Source organism: Mobula hypostoma, chromosome 19 (genome assembly GCF_963921235.1).
Source record: "Mobula hypostoma chromosome 19, sMobHyp1.1, whole genome shotgun sequence".
Classification (NCBI taxonomy): domain Eukaryota; kingdom Metazoa; phylum Chordata; class Chondrichthyes; order Myliobatiformes; family Myliobatidae; genus Mobula; species Mobula hypostoma.
This window is the reverse complement of record NC_086115.1, coordinates 52525210-52546980: the sequence shown is the minus strand read 5'-3', so window position 1 is coordinate 52546980 and position 21771 is coordinate 52525210. Positions and strand designations below refer to the sequence as shown.

Here is a 21771-nt window from a genome sequence, read left to right as displayed (position 1 = left end):
ACATGAACCATCTTAAGCATAAATTGCTGCATGAAAGACATTTCCAACAATACACTTTACATTTTTAGTAGATCCCCTGTGGCATTCTTCATGGAGACAAGAAATCTGCTATTTAATTAAAATTATGTTTACGCCAAACAAGCAATTATGCAAATGATTTACAAGTACAAATAAAATTATATAGTGTTCTTATCAATTTTCCCAGGCTTGTGGATTACATTGGATATTCACAATCTTTACCTATGTGTTTAATAACGATTGTTAAGGTTGTGAATACATGCACGATTATCACCATTTTTCCATTCCATTCAATGACAGGATATCATCAGCACAGTCAACATGTAATGCCTATTTCCAATTGCTCTTTGGAAGGCAATGGTGAGTCATCTTCATGAAACATGACAGTTCACTCGTTATGTTGTTGAGTAGGGAATCCCAAATTTGAGTCAGTGACGTTAAGGGAATAGTGATTTGGAGGAAACTTAGAACTAATGAAATTTGTGTGTGTTTTTTTTATAGGATGAATATTGTATGTGAGACAGGTGTGTTTGAAGAAGAACGCTGAACTGCTGCAGTATATTTTGTTGATGGCAAGAGCTGCAGAAATAACATACCAATAACAGAAGAGTGAATGGTTTGCCCTTTATAACGTGCAAATGTATAAACGTTGTTGGAATTACATCGATCCAAGCAAAAGCAGATTACACCCTGGCTTGTGCGTTGTTGATATTATAAAAGTTAAGTTAAGAAAATACAATTCACCACATCATACCCTTTGATATTTACATTCCTGCACTGGTAGAGGTAAGCTTTGCAGTCCAGCTCCCGATCCACTACCTTGTAGACTCTATTTCTAATACACCTTCATGATACGAGTTCCAGTTCCTCTGGGTGAAAGTAATTCTGAATTCCACACTTCAAATCTACACGTGGTTACTGATGTAACTTTAAGAAAACATTTTCCCTATCTATTATCTCAAGCCTCAGCTGTATACATCTTAACTAAACCTTCCAGCAATCTCTCTTCCAAAGAAAGCAGCACCAACCTATGCAATCATTTTTGAGAGTTATAGTTTTCAAGACTGCCTAATATCCTTATAAATCTCAACTGTTTCCAGTCCAGTACAAACATAACCTGGTCATAACTCGGTGAACAGAAGTGTTATGAAGTAGCTTATCAGTAATCTAACCACCATTTTACAGAATTTCATCACAAACTCCCATTTCTTATATTCTGTTACCTCTTCTCACTTGCCCATCATCTCCCCTGGTGCCCCTTCTCCTATGGTCCACTCTCCTCTCTTATCAGATCCCTTCATCTCCAGCCCTTTACCTTTCCCACCCATCTGGCTTCACCTAGCACCTTCTAGCTGTCCTTTCCAGTCTTGAAGAAAAGTCTCTGCCTAAAATGTCAAACATTTATTCACTTCTGTGGATGCTACCTGACCTGCTGAGTTTCTCCAGCATTTTGTGAGTGTTGCTTTGGATTTTCAACATCTTCAAAATTTCTTGTCTTTATGTAGTGTGTCTTCCAATCCAGTTTATTCACTAGTCCTTCTTCCAAAATTTGCAGATATACATTTAAACATCTCCATATTTCCCTTCACTTGCCGTATTTGCACTTGCCCAATTAATTACCCCATCTTTTCCTGACTGAAATCCAGTTTACTATCCCAGAACAATCAATTTATTTTCACAACTTAGATTTCTTCCCAAATAAGTAACAAGTACGCCTTTTTCTGATGTCTTTTTAAGGATACCCCCCAGCCTCATACTTAAGTCTATCGCATGAGATAGGCAAGTAATGAGCCTTGTAAGACACAAGTGTAGACAAACTACAATCACAGAAGCATCTGTTAAATTATTGCCTTTACTTTCCAGTTTTCCTTGTGTATTTTTTAAAAAACCATGGTAAAATCCATTGTTAACTCCTGGTTAACTAAGAAAATCCTATCAGATTAACCTTAACAAATCTACACTATTTTATCATAATCCATGCTATCTATATAATACTAAAACTCTCATGCTCTGTCTATCTGTCTGTTTGTCACCTCCAATTAGCGCAAATGTTGCATTACAGCGGCACTTTTTTTGGCTAAATTGAATTAAAATGCACTAACTTACAAAATGCAGGCAAAGTTCAGGGTTATATATTCGTATAAAATTGCTCATTCCCCAAAATTCAACAGGCTGGCTTTCACCCGAGACCCGATCGGCCATCATGGAAATCGGGATTTCGAGGGGTCACATTCTGCTAATCACCATCAGCATGTGCAGGATTGGGACAGATCTAACTGCCACCCATCAATAAGAGATAATTAAATCTTATTGTCATGACGTACTTTAAGACACCCATAAAACCCTTTGCTGCAGTCAAAGGACAGCGGTGACGATATCACATCCATTTAGGAGAGCGCCAACCACATCATCAAGAATAATCAGCATCCTTTGGTGTTACTGCTTCGTATCTTCTATCCAGCATAAGGGTGAAAAAAAATGGTCAGCCTAATTATGCCGCATGGAAAGGGAAGGGGGACATTATGGAAGAGATGACGCCAAACGTCATTGGGAAGCGGCAAGGAGAGGGAGAGAACAAGAATTGGATGAGGCCAGGGCTGCACGACTCCAGGATCAAAGAGTCAGGACAAAAAAAGAGAGAAGAAGAGACAGAGGAGGAGAGGCATGCACGTCTCCAGGATCAGAGAGAAAGAATAAACAGCAGAAGAGATGAAGAGACGGGAGATGAAAGGGCTGCATGTCTCCAGAATGACAACGAGAGGCACAAGGGTGGCAGATAAACCAGAAATGATGCCATCAAAAGTGTCCTTTGTTAAACGAGGAGCAGCTATGTTTGTTTTGCTACGCATCGTTCTTCTTTATTAAACTGAGGTTTTCTACTTCAGTTTCCAAAGCAAAGCGATACCAATAGCATTCAGGAAAATTTAATGTTCATTCTGGTCACATCAGACTGCACCACCCTTCTCTCAAAGGGTGAGCCAATGGGTCACCCCATTGTCTAGTTCTAAATGAAGATTAATACCATCCCTCAAGATTTCTTCCAAAGATTTTCCCCCCACTGATGATATATTTAGTTTATCCCTTCCTCCCTATCAAACAATGACTCCTTTGTGTAATCTTAGTGTTTGGAGATAAAAATCTGGTTTTAGCAACACTGGCAGGAAAAACTGCTAATTGTTTGCACTTGGGGTAGCTCTGACTTTGGCTGCAAGGCACTGGAAACCATGGAATTTGATGACTGCTGATTTGTAGCTTTAATCTTGATTAGTACTGAACAGGAATGTGTATTTGACCCATGCAATCTTATAGTTCAACTTTGGAAAACTGGTGGGTTGATGCAAAAAGCAGTGAAGTGCAATAAACAAAAAAGGCTGGATAGTGGGAGATGGAAGAAATTTAATGTTGGTCAAAACTGGTTTTTTATCTTTAAGGGATGTTAATAATTATTACTTTTATTATACAGGTGGCCCCCGTTTTCTGAACATTCACTTTACGAAACCTCGATGTTACGAAAGACCTACATTAGTTACCTGTTTTCACTAGCAGAAGGTGTTTTCACTGTTACGAGAAAAGGCAGCGAGTGAAAAAAGGCCGCGCGTGCCCGAACAACCAAGCTCCTCCCCCGGAACTGCATTCCAGCCGGCATTGCTTAAACACGTGCCTTATCTCGATTTATTTTGTGCATCCGTTAGCAAGATGAGTTCTAAGGTATCTGTTACACTTAGCATAAAACTAGACATAATTAAGCGTTTCAATCATGGTGAACGAAGTAAGGACAACGTGAGTTTGGCCCGTGGAAGCTGACGAACATGATGTTGAAGAGGTTTTTGCATCCCATCACCAAGAACTGACAGATGAAGAGCTGATGCAATTGGAAGAAAAAAGGATAACAATCAAAACCGAATAAGTAACGATAAAGTACGACTTTAATTTTGAAAGGGTACGTCGGTTTAGAGGATATTTGCAGGATGGTTTGATTCCTTATTAAAGAACTGTGTGATAGAAAAATGCACGAGGCTCAGCAGTCAAGCAAGCCTTCCACATCAGCCACAGCAGACGACAAACCTCGACCTTCGACGTCGAGGCGGGCAGAGATAGAAGAAGAGGAGCTGCCTGCTCTAATGGAAACAGGCGACGAGATGACAGCCCAGTGTCCCACCACCTCAACCCCCAGGCCACGGACAGATACCGATTCGCGGAGAATGCAAAGCTAGCCGGGAGGCACACAGCACATCTTTAAGAAAAAAGCCGAAATAAAAATGCTAATTAATTAGGTGCCGCCAACACATAATTGTCGGCCCAGATCAGAAACGACGCAATCGTAAATCGGCACTGATCTGGGCCGACAATTACGGGCGGCACCTAATTAATTAGCATGTTTGTTTCGGCTTTTTTCTTAAAAGATGTGATGTGTACCTCCCGGCTACCGATGGACCCCTGTGTTCTTCACGGCAATGTATCGCTCAGCGGCCCGGAGGGTCAGGGCCACTGCACCACCCAAACTCCGACAAATCTAACACACCATCGTGTGCTCGGCGCTGTCTTCCCGATTCCCTAAGTGATACTACACTGTATATACATTATGTCTACTTTATATAGGCTGTGTATTTTTACGCGTTATTTGGTATGATTTGGCAGCTTCATAGCTTAAAGGTTACTGGAGAGCACTTACACGTGTTTCTGCCGAGAGCGCTTGCGTGAGATTTTCTGCCGACGGCACTTGCGCGAGATTTTTGCTACGGAGAGCAGTGCAGTAATGATTGTGGAAAAGTATTTCTACTTTATATAGGCTGTGTATTTATCATATCATTCCTGCTTTTACTATGTGTTACTGTTATTTTAGGTTTTGTGTGTTGTTTGGCATGATTTGGTAGGTTATTTTTGGGTCTGCCAACGCTCACAAAATTTTCCCATATAAATAAATGGTAATTGCTTCTTCGCTTTACAACATTTCAGCTTAGGAACCGTTTCATAGGAACGCTCTACCTTCAGATGGCAGGGGAAACCTGTAATGGATAAAATGGGAAGTCTATTGCTTGAGTGGATTAATGGGTGTACAAAGCGTGGTGTTCCATTAAGTTTTCTTATACTTAAGGAGAAATCTTGGAGGGGGGGAGGAGAAGATGACGGCACGACGCAGTGCGCACAGCCACTCCGAATTGATATTGTATTTGTTAAATAGGGGCCGTGCACAATCCTGATTTGATGGAGACGGATGTGAGAAGCACGGAAGAACATCTGGAGAAACTTCTGAAATGCCTGCTTCGCTGCTGCTGCTACTGTGCGATTGAGAATCTCCGGCGGGGAAGGCCCCAAATCATCGGCTTTGCCTATTGCTGGGGCCGGGATCGAGCGCTCAGCAGAGATGGTGCTCGGTGCTTGGTGTCGGACAGCTGGTCGGAGGCTTGAAGTTTTCGGACGGACTCGGAGTCGGACTGTGGTTGGGTGCTTTCAGGATGCTGCATCGGCAAGTCTGCGGCGCTGAAAGCTCATGGCAGGAAGAGTTTTCTTCCTTCAACCGTCTGCGTGAGATAATGGGACTTTCCAGAGACTTTGAGACTTTTTTTTTTACTGTGCCCATGGTCTGTTCTTCTATCAAATTACAGTATCGCTTGCACTGTTGTAACTATATGTTATAATTATGTGGTTTTTGTCAGTTTTTTTTAGTCTTGGTTTGTCTTGTATTTCTGTGATATCATTCTGGAGGAACAAATTGTATCATTTCTTAATGCATGCATTACTAAATGACAATAAAAGAGGACTGCGTGTCCTCATAATCTAATCTAATCAGTCAGTCTTTTTAATAAACTGAAACAGAAAGCACTGGATGATGGTGATGAAAGTGGAATTTAAAGGTAGTCATGGGTGGTTTGATCGGTTTCTGAGGCGACGTCAGCTTTATAGTTTAAGCAGTGATCCCCAACCTCTGGGCCGCCGACTGATACCGATCTGCGAAGAATGCAGCGGTGCAGCGGTAGTCGGGACGCACACAGCACACCTTTAAGAAAAAAGCCGAAATAAACAAGCTAATTAATTAGGTGCTGCCCGGCACATAAATGTGGCCCAGATCAGAAAACTGCAATTTATTGGAGTCTTCCTGATTCCAGTAAATGAAACTACACTGTACAAACATTATTTCTACTTTATATAGGCTGTGTATTTTTATGTGTTATTTGGTATGATTTGGCAGCTTCATAGCTTAAAGGTTACTGGAGAGCGCTTGTGCTGTGTTTCTGCTGAGAGCGCTTGCCCCGGGTTTTTGCCGATAGCGCTTCCACGAGATTTTCATTGCGCTAGACAGTGCTGCAGAAAAGTATTTCCACTTTATATAGGCTGTGTATTTATCATATCATTCCTGCTTTTACTATATGTAACTGTTATTTTAGGTTTTATGTGTTATTTGGCATGATTTTGTAGGTTATTTTTTGGGTCTGGGAAAGCTCAAAAAGTTTCCCATATTAATAAATGGTAATTGCTTCTTCACTTTACGACATTCCGGCTTATGAACCGTTTCATCGGAACACTCTACCTTCGGATAGCGGGGGAAACCTGTAACTCTTGTAATAGTTAATCTTTTACGAGCTATAAAAGTGATACATGACCAATTAAATAGTATAAGTATAGATACTAATGTACCACTTTGCATAAAATTATTTAATAGTATAAGTATAGATACTAATGACTACTTTGGATTATTGCATTAATAATTTTATTATTGAAATTTTAGCAGCAAAATTTAGCTAAATCAAGTATTTCAAAATTCAATTCATTTTAAGCCCAAGCAGTCATCGTTTATGTATGAAAACATCCTCAGTGACAAGACGTAGCTCTGCCATTTAATACTAAACTTAGTCAGCAAGCAGACATAGACAATAAGCAACATAGTTTGAGTTTTGCCACAGCTATAATCAAATCACTGAAATCAAAATGAAAAAATGCAATGCATTTATTGTTATGAATGTTAAATCTCACTATCTACATTTTGTCAAGTTATGCAAAATGTGTTGACTAACTATCTGATACATTGACAAATTATACTGTACAACAAAGATTTTGTTTACTGAATACTTTTGGGTGTATCTTATGAATTTTGGGCTGCTGAACATGAATATCATGAAATCATGCACTCATTTTTTAAAAATTGCCTATATTTGTTATTTCAATTCGTAATACAAGTCAATTAAAACGTTGCCCACAATGTAAGCAAACAAAGAGTTTTCTATCTTGTCCAGGCATGCCTAGGGATGCATAGGCTGGGTGGATGCTACATGGCAGGACAGCTTTTAGAAAAGCGCATTTACATGGGTATTGATTTGCAATCACATTGATGCACATGCTCTATACACATAACACATTGCGTATACTTATTATAATAAAGCAATTGTATTTTCAGGAGTATTATTTATAGCAAAATATTTCGCCAATGTTGCAACAGCTGTGATACTTTCTTTATATTTGCAGCGAATATCTGCTTAAACCTCAAAGACAGAGCATGTCTCCTCTCATTAAGAAAGCCTACAAGCTTTACTTTGGGTGTGAAATTGGCAAACCAGACAAAGCCTGAGCTCCTCACATCCATTGCGTGACATGCACTGTTGATCTTAGAGCTTGACTCAGAGGTACTTGGAATTCCATTCACCATTCTGTTAATATGGTGACAGCAGAAGGATCATGTGACAGAATCCTACTTCTGTCTGACCAATGTGTCTGGTTTCTCTGTTAAAAGCAAGAAATCCATTGAATACCCCAATCTCCCTTCAACCATGAGATCTGTGCTGCATGATAATAGTCTTCCAGCACTAAAGCTACCAGAGACATGGGGTCTAGAGGAGGTAGACAAAGATGCCATGATGCACGAGCCAGGAATGGAAAACAACACTGCTATTGCTAACAACAGGAATTCTGCAGATGCTGGAAATTCAAGCAACACACATCAAAGTTGCTGGTGAACGCAGCAGGCCAGGCAGCATCTCTAGGAAGAGGTACAGTCGGCGTTTCAGGCCGAGACCCTTCATCAGGACTAACTGAAGGAAGAGTTAGTAAGAAATTTGAAAGTGGGAGGGGGAGGGGGAGATCCAAAATGATAGGAGAAGACAGGAGGGGGAGGGATGGAGCTAAGAGCTGTTCTGTCCGCCAGAGAAAGCAGGATCTCCCAGTGGCCACACATTTTAATTCCACATCCCATCCCATTCTGACATGTCTATCCACAGCCTCCTCTACTGTAAAGATACACCTTATATTCCGTCTGGGTAGCCTCCAACCTGATGGCATGAACATTGACTTCTCTAACTTCCGCTTATGCCCCACCTCCCCCTCGTACCCCATCCATTATTTATTTTTATACACACATTCTTTCTCTCACTCTCCTTTTTCTCCCACTGTCCCTCTGACTATACCCCTTGCCCATCCTCTGGGTTTTCCCCCCCCTTGTCTTTCTCCCCGGGCCTTCTGTCCCATGATCCTCTCATATCCCCTTTGCCAATCACTTGTCCAGCTCTTGGCTCCATCCCTCCCCCTCCTGTCCTCTCCTGTCATTTTGGATCTCCCCCTCCCCCTCCCACTTTCAAATCTCTTACTAACTCTTCCTTCAGTTAGTCCTGATGAAGGGTCTCGGCCTGAAACGTCGACTGTACCTCTTCCTAGAGGTGCTGCCTGGCCTGCTGCGTTCACCTGCAACTTTGATGTGTGTTGACTGATATTGCTAACTTTATGCCAAGTGAGCCTCATCTGATAACTCAGAGTTAAATGACCTGGTCAGTCTTGGGTTTGTCAAAGGCAAAAGCAGAATGACTGGGTTTAAGACTGCAAGGATGGAATCTGCTGTCACCAGGCACAAACATTTCCATGAAGGATTTCAATACTGAGACAGATGTAACTGATGCCAAGATTAAGGAAGGCAGTTAAGCAGATTATTGAAAATTTTCTTGGCAACTACAGAGCACCAAACTACATGCAGCTGGTTGACAACATGCTTCAAGCAAACAAAACCATGAAGTGTAACTTGTCACTAAAGATTCATTTCCTGCATTCCCATTTAGACTTCTTTCCTGAAGTCTTGGTGCTGCCAGTGACAAGCATGGTGAAAGATTTCACGAAGACATTGCGGTCATGGAGAAACAGTATCAGGGCAATTGGAATTCATCAATGCTAGCTGATTATTGTTGGACACTTAAACAAGCAGCCTCTGAAACTAAGTACCAATGAAAATCATCAACAAAACATTTTTAGTTTAGTTGAACTATTGCAAAGCATCAGCACCATTATGCAGTTAAAAAGCATTATATTCAAAATGAGTTAATTTCTTGTTTCTCCAAAACCTGATAAAAGTAGTTTGAAATTATATTTGTGCTCGGCTTCAAAGAATCTATCACAACCATCAAAAAATTCTGAGGAAGCAACACTTATAAAAAAAATCTGCTGTCCAGTGTTAGCACATTAATATTGGCCTTAAAGAATATATGACAATTATTTAATAATTCATTATCCTTTGACAAGTGGATTGAAATTGAGGAAGTCATGTTCCTCTGAAGGTAATACTGATTTAAGTTTATTCCAAAATAAAACCAAACAGTTGACATTACTAAGTAATCTTTCATCAATTTAAAAAAAAATTGTTCTTCAGCTTTTTATACAATACTAAAACAGAAGTAGCTAGAAACAACAGAAAAAAGGTGTTTCAAATGGCATGCAGAATGCAATTCAGGCAATCTGGGTTCAATTCCTGCCGCTGCCTGTAAGGAGTTTGTACGTTCTCCCTGTGGCTGTGTGGGTTTCCTCTGGGTGCTCCAGTTTCTTCCCACAGTCCAAAGATGTACTGATTGATAGGTTAACTGGTCATCGCAAATTGTCCCATGATTAGGGTAGGAACTGGGCGTTGCGGCTCGAAGGGCCAGGTGGGCCTATTCTGCTCTGTATCTCAATACATAGGTAAATAGTCAGGCCATACCTTGAGTACTGAGGATAGCCCTGGTCATGATATAAGAGCAAGGATGTCTTTGCACTTCAGAGGATGTTGAGGAGATACAAGTTCATTGACAGGACTAGATATTTAATAGACTGGGATTATTTCCTTTCTAGCAGAAGAGGAAGAGCAGAAACTTAATGGATGTGACAAAGATTATGAAGGCTGAAACTGGAGTAATTGGAAGAACCTTTCTTGTTCCAATAATCAGGTGGCTTTAACTAGTAACTCATAAAAGGGCTAGAAGCATAATGAGGATTTTTTTCCACCCGAGGGTCCAGGGCCTGGAATTTACTGTCTAAAACAGGACCTCTGCTGCATTTAAAATATTTGTATCTGTTCTTGAAGAGCATGGGTTATGGAACTAGGCAGCTTTAGGGGCAGACATGTCATAAGAGGCTGACAGGCCTCCTGTGCCATAAATCTTTCATGCTTCTAGGAATTCCAAATAAGAGTTCCAAGAGCTCTTACCAGTCTGTAAAGATTCTGACTCCTTCTCTGCACCAACTGAGCCAGATATCATGTTCACGTGATGGGTTTGTTGAGTGAGATATTCCTGGAAATCCTTCACAAAGTCCACAGAAACAGCTCTTTTTTCATCCATGTTCTTGGTGTTTCAAGAAATTCTTTATTTCCTATAAGGAAAATGTTATCACGAATTTACACATCACCAGTCATAACAATGAGCTACATAAAACCAGGGTTTTGCAAGAATAATAATTCATCAAAATCCCATCAGGGCAGAATGACACAGCTGATTTTCAGGAAAGAAGAATTTCAAACCATCTGTACTAAAATTGGAGTACTGTGTTAAATTCAACATCAAAAGCATAATCAATAGGAGTGGGCCACTTCACCATCATTCATCACTAATCTACATTTTTACAAAATCAAGGTCGAACTTTAACATTATGTTTACCACGTCATCCCTTCTCAATATGCTCATATTTGCCTAGTGTTCAAAAACTATTAATTTTAACAAATATATTCTGCCGTTGAGCAACTATGAACCTCAAGGTAGAGAATTCCAAAGATTCTGATTACAAACATGACTCTCAAAAGTCAATTTCCAGTTGCTTTGAAGAAATTCATGTTTTTTTATAACACATAATATCTAGATAAAATACAGAAGATCTGACAGTAGCTGGCGAGTTACTGGTTCCAAATTACTGGTTGAGGCAGGTTCGATGTTGTCATTTGAAGTTAAATTGGATAGATATATGGACAGGAAAGGAATGGAGGGTTATGGGGAGTGCAGGTCGGTGGGACTAGGTGAGAGTAAGAGTTCGGCACGGACTAGAAGGGCCAAGATGGCCTGTTTCCGTGCTGTAATTGTTATATGGTTATATGGTTACTGTCTATGAAACGAAAGAAGTAACTTTCACAGAACTATGGCCAGACATTTTCTGACAGAGAATTATATCTCATGGAAAGAAGCAACAATAATTCAAAATGTAACAGAAAGTTCATACATGATAGATGTTTGTGAATCAAGAGGGATAAAAGAAATCAAGCAAGTAGATGGATATATAGGATCACCATGAAAGGCAAAGCAGGACTGATGTTTGGATACCACCTATTTTAAAAAAACTGTTTGTTTCTTTGATGTTGTTCCAATAAGTAAATATTACAGTTTCACACAAAACATCACATTAAATTTGGACTGGCACTAAACAATATGGGAGTGGAGGGTCTAGGACCAAGGGCACAGCTTCAAAGTACAAGGATGCTGCTTTAGAATAGAGAGGAAGAAGAATTTCTTTAGCCAGAGGGTGATGAACCTGTGGAATTCATTACCACAGATGGCTGTGGTGGCCAAATCACCGGGTATACTTAAAGCGGAGGTGGATAAGATTCTTCATTAGTAAGGGAGTGAAGGGTTACAGGGAAAAGGCAAGAGAATGGGTTGGGGCGGGGGGGGAGATAATAAATTAGCCATGATAGACTGATGGAGCAATGTGCTGAATGGCGTAATTCTGCTCCTATGCCTTATGGACATTCAGAGCAACATCACAAAATTAATGTTAATAAATATAGTGTGCTCTATGAGCATGCTTAATATTAACAAGTTTTGTTATTGTAAGTTATAATGACAGAACTTTTGAGTTAAGGCTTCAAGCAACCCCTGCTTGACCATAAGACAAAGGAGCAGAATCTGGCCATTCGGCCCATTGAGTCTGCTCCATCATTTCAACCACATTCTCCTGCCTTCTCCCCATAACCCTTGACGACCTGATTAATCAAGAACCTTTCAATCTCTGCCTTAAATATACCCAATGACTTGGCCTGCACAGCCACCTGTGTCAATGAATTCCACAGATTCACCATCTTCCATCTAAAAACATTTTTCCTCATCTCTGTTCTAAATGTATGCCTCTCTATTCCGAGACTGTGTGCCCTGGTCTTAGACTGTCCCGCTAGAGAAAACACTCTCTCCACATCCACTCTATCTAGGCCTTTTAATATTCAATTGACCTCAATGAGATCCTCCCGCGCACTTCTGAACTCCAGTAAGTCCAGGCCTAGAGCCATCAAATGCGCCTCATATGTTAACCCTTTCATTCCTGGGATTATTCCCATTTACCTCTTCTGGACTCTCTGCAATGACAGCACAACTTTTCTTAGATAAGTGGCCTAAAACTGCTCACGATACTCCAAGTGTGGTCTGAGCAATGCCTTATAAAGCCTCAACATAACATCCTTACTTTTGTATTCTAGCCCTCTCAAAAAAGAACGCTAACATTGCATTTGCCTTCCTTACCACCAAATCAACCAGCAAGTTAAGCTGTAGGGAATCCTGCTCAGGGACTCCCAAGTCCCTCTACATCTCTGATTATTTAATTTTCTCCCTACTCAGAGAATGATCCATGCCTTTATTAACTTCTATCAAAGTGCATGACCGTACACTTCCCTACACTATATTTCAACTCCCACTTCTTTGCCCATTCTCCCAATCTGTTTAAATCCTTCTGCAGACGTCCTTCTTCCTCAACACTTCCTGCCCCTACACCTACCTTTGTATCGTCTGCAAACTTGGCGAAAAGCCATCAATTCCTTCATCCAAATCATTGGCATATAACATGAAAAGAAATGGTCCCAACACTGACCCCTGTAGAACGCCACTAGTCACCAGTTGCCAATCAGAAAAGGCCCCATTTATTCCCACTCTTTGCCACCTGCCTGTCAGCCAATCTTCTATGCTAGTATCGTTCCTGTAATACCATGGGCTCTTGTTAAGCAGCCGCATGTGCGACACCTTGTCAAAAGCCTTCTGAAAATCCAAACAAACAACATGCATTGACTCTCCTTTGTCTATCTTGTCTGTTATTTCCACAAATAATTCCAACAGATTTGTCAGGCAAGATTTCTCCTTAAAGAAACCATGCTGACTTTGGCCTACTTTGTCATTTGCCTCCAAGCTTCCAAGTTTGATCAATAAAAAATTGCCCTTACAGTTTTCATAAAGCATTTCCGAAAAAACTCATTATATTTGTTAAGAAAAATAAACAATTTGTTTTCATAAACACAAGAGATTTTGCAGATGCTGGAAATGTTGAGCGACAAAGACAAAATGCTAGAGGAACTCAGCAGGTCAGGCAAATCTACGGAGGGAAATCAACAGTCGACATTTCAGACCAAGACCCTTCATCAGGGTCTCGAGGAAATCAGCAAATTTAATTCTTCATCCCAAACTTTTGGGTAATATTTTATGAATTTTGTAGGGGCAAATTTTCACCAATCAAATGGGGATTGTGACTGTAACTGGGAAATACAAAAGCCTTTATTCACAGCGAACCTGCAGGAGGGAGTCCAGGAAAAACTCTTTCTCTTGACAGGTTCCAAGTATATCGTTTTGGATACAGTTGAGGGGCATGAGGGGCATGACCTACTGAGGGGGAGGCGCAGCGTGTCTCTGGCACAGAGTCTCGTGCTGTAACTCAGAAGGGAAAGGGGAAGAAGAGTGCTGCAGTAGTGATATGGGAATTCACAGTTAGAGGAGTAGACACAAGAAAGAGACACCCAGATGTTGCCTCGCTGGTGCTGGGGTCAGAGATATCTTGCATTGGGTGCATGACATTTTAAAGGGGGGGAGGGTGAGCAGCCAGAAGTCTTGGTACATATTGGCACCTTTGATATGAGGCAGGTAGTAAAAGAGAGGAGGTCACGAAGAGAGAATTTAGGGAGTTAGGTAGAAAGCTGAGAAGCAGGACCTCCAGTGTAATAATCTCTGGATTGTTGGCTGTGCCACACGCCAATGAGGGCAAGAATAGGATAATTTGCCAGATGAATGTGAGGCTGAGGAACTGGTGCAGAGAGCAGGACTTCAGATTTCTGGATCATTGCGATCTCCTCTGCGGGAGGTATGACCTGGTCAAAAGGGACAGATTACACCTGAACCTGAAGGAGACCAATATCCTTGTGGGCAGGTTTGCTAGAGCTGTTGGGGAGGGCTTAATCTAATTTGGCAGGGAGTTGGGATCTGGAATGCTTGGGCTGAGGATGGGGGTAGTTGGTTTACTAGCAGATGCAGTGTCCAGTGAGATTGTCAGGAAGGACAGCAAGATGATAGGGCAAAATTGCAGTCAGTGGGATAAACTGCAGTTCAATTTAAGGACAAAATTGACAAGGGTGACAAATACAGGACTGAAAGTATTATATTTGAATGCACACAGTATACGGAAAAAGGTAGATGATCATGTAGCACAGTTAGGGATTGGCAGGTATGACGTTGTGAACAGCATTGAGTTGGGGTTGATTATAGCTAGAAGCTTAATATCCAAGGATACACATTGTATCGATAGGACAGGCAGGTAGGTAGAGGGATTGGGGTGGCTCTGTTAGTAAAAATGAAATCTAATTCTTAGACAGAGGTGACAGAAGATTGGAAAATACAGAATCCTTGTAAGAAACTTTTATACAGGCCTCTGAACAGCAGCCAGGATGTGGAATACAAATTACAATGGGAGATACAAAAGCTAGTTGTGGTTCTCAGCTGTAGCAGGCTGAAACAAAAGTATTTGATGGTTTCCATTAGAGTTGCCACATGAGTCACTTTTATCTCTGGCGCCCTGGTAGTATTACATTAAAGCTCCTAGCATGGAGAGAGCACTGGCTGATCGACAGGAGACAAACAGTGGAAATAAAGGAAGCCTTTTCTGGTCGGCCGCTTGTGACTAGTGGTGTTCCACAGGGGTCACTGTTGAAACCTCTTCTACTTGCATTATATGTCAATGATTTGGATGACAGAATTGATGGCTTTGTGACCAACCTTGCAGACAATATGATGATAGGCAGAGGGGAAGATAGTGTTGAGGAAGCAAAGAGGCTGCAAAAGGACTGAGACAGATTAGGAGAATGGGGAAAGCAGTGACAGATGGAATGCAGTGCCAGGAAGTACATGGTCATGCAGTTTGGCAGAAGGAACAAGAGTATATACTATTTTCTAAATGGGGAGAAGATTCAACAATCCAGGGTGCAAAGGATTCCATAAAAGGTTTATTTGCAGGTTGTAATGCTGAGGCTTTATAAGGCACTGGTAAGGCCTCACTTGGAGTTTTGTCAGCATTACTAAGCCCCTTATCTTAGAAAGGATGGATGTACTGACATTGGAGGGGGTTTACATGAAGTTCACGAGAATGATTCTGGGAACAAAAGGGTTATCATATGTGGAGCATTTGATGGTTCTGGGCCTGTACTAAATGGAATTTACAAGAATGGGTGAGGGAGGATCTCATTGAAACCTATTAAATTTTGAAAGGCCTAGATAGAGTGGATATGGAGAGGATGTCTCCTATAGTGAGGGAGTCTAGGACCAGAGGGCACAGCCTCAGAATAGAGGGACCACTACTTAGAACAGAGATTAGGAGGGATTTCTTTAGCCAGAGGGTGATGAATCTGTAGAACTCATTGTCGCAGGTAGCTGTAGACGCCAGGCCATTGGGTGTCTTTAAGGCGGAGGTTGATAGTTTGATGATTAGTCAGGGCATGAAGGGTTACGGAGAGAAGGCAGAGAATGTGGTCGAGAGGGCATGACGAATGGCAAAGGAAACTGGAAAGGTCAAATGGCCTAATTCCGCTCCTATGTCTACGGGCACTATGTTTTATACTTCTTCAACACAAAGATAACAATAAGTGATTACCTACAGTTTCAATTGCTATAATCACCTACATAACTTTTAATATTTTGAATATGGTCAGGTAAATTTATAGAATTACATATTTACAATGGTAGAATATTCCAACTAGCAAAGCTAGACACCCAAAATATATCCCCTTTTGTTACAGTGCTGAGAGAGAGCTCCATGAACGTACAACTAACCAGAAGGTTAAGAGACAAATGAACCTGGTCAGGTGTCAGATCTCTCAGTGGGAGAGCATTTTGGAGATAGTGATCATAATTCTATCTCCTTTACAATAGCATTGGAGAGAGATAGGAACAGACAAGTTAGAAAAGCATTTAATTGGAGTAAGGGGAATTATGGAGCTATCAGGCAGGAACTTGGAAGCTTAAATTGGGAACAGATGTTCTCAGGAAAAGGTACAGAAGAAATGTGGCAAATGTTCAGGGGATATTTGCGTGGAGTTCCGCATTGGTACGTTCCAATGCGATAGGGAAGTTATGGTAGGGTACAGGAACCGTGGTGTACAAAGGCTGTAGTAAATCTAGTCAAGGAGAAAAGATTATGAAAGGTTCAGAGAGATAGGTAATGTTAGTGATCTAGAAGATTATAAGGCTAACAGGAAGGAGCTTAAGAAGGAAATTAGGAGAGCAAGAAGGGGCCATGAGAAAGCCTTGGCGGGCAGGATTAAAGAAAACCCCAAGGCATTCTACAAGTACATGAAGAGCAAGAGGATAAGACATGAAAGAATAGGACCTATCAAGTGTGACAGTGGGAAAGTGTGTATGGAACCGGAGGAAATAGCAGAGGTACTTAATGAAAACTTTACTTCAGTATTCACTATGAAAAAAAATTTTGTTGATTGTAGTGATGACTTGCAGCAGACTGAAAAGTTTGAGCATGTAGATATTAAGAAAGAGGATGTGTTGGAGCTTTTGGAAAGCAACAAGTTGGATAAGTCGCCGGGACCAGATGAGATGTACCCCAGGCTACTGTAGAGGCAAAGGAGGAGATTGCTGAGCCTCTGGCGATGATCTTTGCATCATCAATGGGGACAGGAAAGGTTCCAGAGGATTGGAGGGTTGCGGATGTTGTTCCCTTATTCAAGAAAGGGAGTAGGGATAGTCCAAGAAATTATAGACCAGTGAGTCTTACTTCACTGTTGATGGAGAAGATCCTGAGAGGCAGATTTTATGAACATTTGGAGAGGTATAATATGATTAGGAATAGTCAGCATGGCTTTGTCAAGGGCAGGTCGTGCCTTAAGAGTCTCATTGAATTTTTTAAGGATGTGACTAAACACATTGATGAAAGAAGAGCAGTAAATGTGGTGTATATAGATTTCAGCAAGGCATTTGATAAGGTACCCCATGCAAGGCTTATTGAGAAAGTAAGAAGGAATGGGATCCAAGGGGGCATTGCTTTGTGGATCCAGAACTGGCTTGCCCACAGAAGGCAAAGAGTGGTTGTAGACAGGTCATATTCTGCATGCAGGTCGGTGACCAGTGGTATGCCTCAGGGATCTGTTCTGGGACCCTTACTCTTCATGATTTTTATAAATGACCTGGATGAGGAAGTGGAGGAATGGGTTAGTAAATTTGCTGATGACACAAAGGTTGGGGGTGTTGTGGATAGTGTGGAGGGCTGTCAGAGGTTACAGCAGGACATTGATAGGATGCAAAACTGGGCTGAGAAGTGGCAGATGGAGTTCAACCCAGATAAGTGTGAGGTGGCTCATTTTGGTAGGTCAAATATGATGGCAGAATAAAGTATTTATGGTAAGCCTCTTGGCAGTGTGGAGGATCAGAGGGATCTTGGGGCTCAAGTCCATGGGACGCTCAAGGCAGCTGCACAGGTTGACTCTGTGGTTAAGAAGGCATACAGTGTATTGGCCTTCATCAATCGTAGAATTGAATTTAGGAGCCGAGAGGTAATGTTGCAGCTATATAGGACCCTGGTCAGACCCCACTTGGGGTACTGTGCTCAGTTCTGGCCGCCTCACTACGGGAAGGATGTGGAAACCATAGAAAGGGCGCAGAGGAGATTTACAAGGATGTTGCGTGCATTGGGGAGCATGCCTTATGAAAATGGGTTGAATGAACTCGGCCTTTTCTCCTTGGAGCGATGGAGAATGAGAGGTGACCTGATAGAGGTGTATAAGATGATGAGAGGCATTGATCATGTGAATAGTCAGAGGCTTTTTCCCAGGGCTGAAATGGCTGCCACAAGAGGGCACAGGTTTAAGGTGCTTGGGATTAGGTACAGAGGAGATGTCAGGTGTAGGTTTTTTTACGCAGAGAGTGGTGAGTGCATGGAATGGGCTGCTGACAACGGTGGTGGAAGCGGATACGATAGGGTCTCTTAAGAGACTTTTGGATAGGTACATGGAGCTTAGAAAAATAGAGGGCTATGGGTAACCCTAGCAATTTCTAAGGTAGGGACATGTTCGGCACAGCTCTGTGGGCTGAAGGGCCTGTATTCTGCCGTAGGTTTTCTATGTTTCTACATTAAATCAGATCTGCCCTGCACGGTCCAATAATTGGCAGGGATAAATCTTTATCAGTATGCTAATAGCAGGAATATTCATCTATTGTCTTCCCATATGTGGTTTCAATGGGACAGAATCACAATGTCCCACTAAATTGTGTACAGGTTTTATTTCTTGAAGACTTGTTCTTATGAAAGTTAGTCCATCATTACGCTATCCATAATATCGTAACTCCAGAATGATCCCTCACGGTACTGATCAGAATTTGCCATTTTTCAAAACTCAAACTTGTTTTCATCTATACCTTTCAGTCTCTCAATTTTGATAAGATCTTCTGAAGTACAAAATAAAGTTGTATTTCAACATTAGTTCAAAGCCTATGCAAATTCACTTTACAATCAGCATGAAGTAATTTCCTAACAAACAATTTTTCCTAGAATATTGGACATATTCAAACAAACATGAATACATGTAATCAACAGGAATTCTGCAGATGCTGGAAATTCAAGCAACATACATCAAAGTTGCTGGTGAACGCAGCAGGCCAAGCAGCATATATAGGAAGAGGCGCAGTCGACGTTTCAGGCCAAGACCTTTCGTCAGGACCCATGAATACATGAATACATGTAATTATTTGTTTGTCACAGTTGGAACTAACCTGACTTTCCTCATTATACTATGCAAACCACAGACACAGACATAAATCACAATGCAATCTCTGGAATATGGCAATGACCAAAATTGTCTTAAAACTAATGAGACATAATTCTGATTCTACTGGCTTTCCAATATATTTAATCCAAACAAACCAAAAAAATTGCATTGTTTATTTCCAAATATTCTTTAGAGTACATTTATAGACAATAGACAATAGGTGCAGGAGTAGGCCATTCGGCCCTTCGAGCCAGCACCGCCATTCACTGTGATCATGGCTGATCATCCACAATCAGTACCCTTTTCCTGCCTTCTCCCCATATCCCTTGACTCCGCCATCATTAAGAGCTCTATCTAACTCTTTCTTGAAAGCATCCAGAGAATTGGCCTCCACTGCCTTCTGAGGCAGAGCATTCCACAGATCCACAACTCTCTGGGTGATAAAGTTTTTCCTCAACTCTGTTCTAAATGGCCTACCCCTTATTCTAAAATTGTGGCCTCTGGTTCTGGACTCTCTCAACATCGGGAACATGTTTCCTGCCTCTAGCGTGTCCAATCCCTTAATAATCTTATGTTTCAATCAGATCCCCTCTCATCCTTCTAAATTCCAGTGTATACAAGCACAGTCACTCCAATCTTTCAACATATGACAGTCCCGCCATCCCGGGAATTAACCTCGTGAACCTCCGCTGCACTCCCTCAACAGCAAGAATGTCCTTCCTCAAATTTGAAGACCAAAACGATACACAATGCTCCAGGTGTGGTCTCAGCAGGGCCCTGTACAACTGCAGAAGGACCTCTTTGCTCCTATACTCAACTCCCCTTGTTATGAAGGCCAATATGCCATTAGCTTTCTTCACTGCCTGCTGTACCTGCATGCTTACTTTCAGTGACTGATGAACAAGGACACCAAGATCTCGTTGTGCTTCCCCTTTTCCTAACTTGACACCATTCAAATAGTAATCTGCCTTCCTGTTATTGCCACCAAAATATATAACCTCACATTTATCCACAGTAAACTGCATCTGCCCGCTCACCCAACCTGTCCAAGTCATCCTGCATTATCTCAACATCCTCCGCACATTTCACACTGCCACCCAGTTTTGTGTCATCTGCAAAGCTAATGTTACTTTTAATCCCTTCATCTAAATCATTAATGTATATTGTAAATAGCTGCGGTCCTGGTACCGAGCCTTGTGGTACCCCACTAGTCACCGCCTGCTATCCTGACAGGGACCCGTTAATCCCTACTCTTTGTTTCCTGTCTGCCAACCAATTTACGATCCATGTCAGTACCCTACCCCTAATACCATATGCTCTAATTTTGCCCACTAATCTCCTATGTGGGACCTTATCAAAGGCTTTCTGAAAGTCCAGGTACACTACATCTACTGGCTCTCCCTTGTCCATTTTCATAGTTATGTCCTCAAAAAATTCCAGAAGATTAGTCAAGCATGATTTCCCCTTCGTAAATCCATGCTGATTTGGACGGGTCCTGTTACTGCTATCCAAATGTGCTGCTATTTCATCCTTTATAATTGACTCCAGCATCTTCCCCACCACTGATGTCAGGCTAACTGGTCTATAATTCCCTGTTTTCTCTCTCCCTCCTTTCTTAAAAAGTGGGATAACATTAGCTACCCTCCAGTCCTCAGGAACTGATCCTGAATCTATAGAACATTGGAAAATAATTACTAATGCAGCCACGATTTCTAGAGCCACCTCCTTAAGTACCCTGGGGTGCAGCCCATCAGGCCCTGGGGATATATCAGCCTTCAGTCCCATCAGTCTATCCAACACCATTTTCTGTCTAATGTGAATCTCCTACAGTTCCTCCTTTACCCTAGGTCCTCTGGCCACTATTATATCTGGGAGATTGTTTGTGTCTTCCCTAGTGAAGACAGATCCAAAGTACCTGTTCAACTCATCTGCCATTTCCTTGTTCCCCATAATAAATTCACCCGTTTCTGTCTTCAAGGGCCCAACTTTGGTCTTAACTAATTTCTTCCTCTTCACATACCTAAAGAAGCTTTTACTATCTTCCTTTATATTCTTGGCTAGCTTGCCTTCATATCTCATCTTTTCTCCCTGTAATGCCTTTTTAGTTATCCTCTATTGCTCTTTAAAAGTTTCCCAATCTTCTGGCTTCCCGCTCATCTTTGCTATGTTATACTTCTTCTCTTTTATTTTTATACTATCCTTGGCTTCCCTGTCAGCCATGGTTGCCCCTTACTCCCCTTAGAATCTTTCATCCTCTTTGAAATGAACTGATCCTGCACCTTCTGTATTATTCCCAGAAATACCTGCCATTGTTATTCCACTGTCATCCCTGCTAGAGTATCTTTGCAGTCAACTTTGGCCAGCTCCTCCCTCATGACTCCATAGTCCCCTTTATTCAACTGCAATACTGACACTTCTGATTTTCCCTTCTCCCTCTCAATTTGTAGTTTAAAACTTATCGTATTATGGTCACTACCTCCTAATGGCTCCTTTACCTCGAGTCCCCTTATCAAATCTGGTTCATTACACAA

At 41.5% G+C, this 21771-nt stretch overlaps 1 protein-coding gene across 2 annotated transcripts in view; it reads right to left on the bottom strand.

Annotated features, from left to right (window-relative positions):
- Positions 1-21771, bottom strand: part of LOC134359042 (zinc finger protein Pegasus-like) — a 46799-nt gene that overhangs the window by 11289 nt on the left and 13739 nt on the right. For both annotated transcript variants that reach the window (XR_010021008.1, XM_063071876.1), the window contains exon 2: positions 10451-10614. Coding sequence is in view for 1 of the 2 variants with exons in the window: in XM_063071876.1 (XP_062927946.1) it covers positions 10451-10583 (133 nt within the window). In the remaining variant the exon portion in view is untranslated. The remainder of the gene's footprint in view (positions 1-10450; positions 10615-21771) is intronic.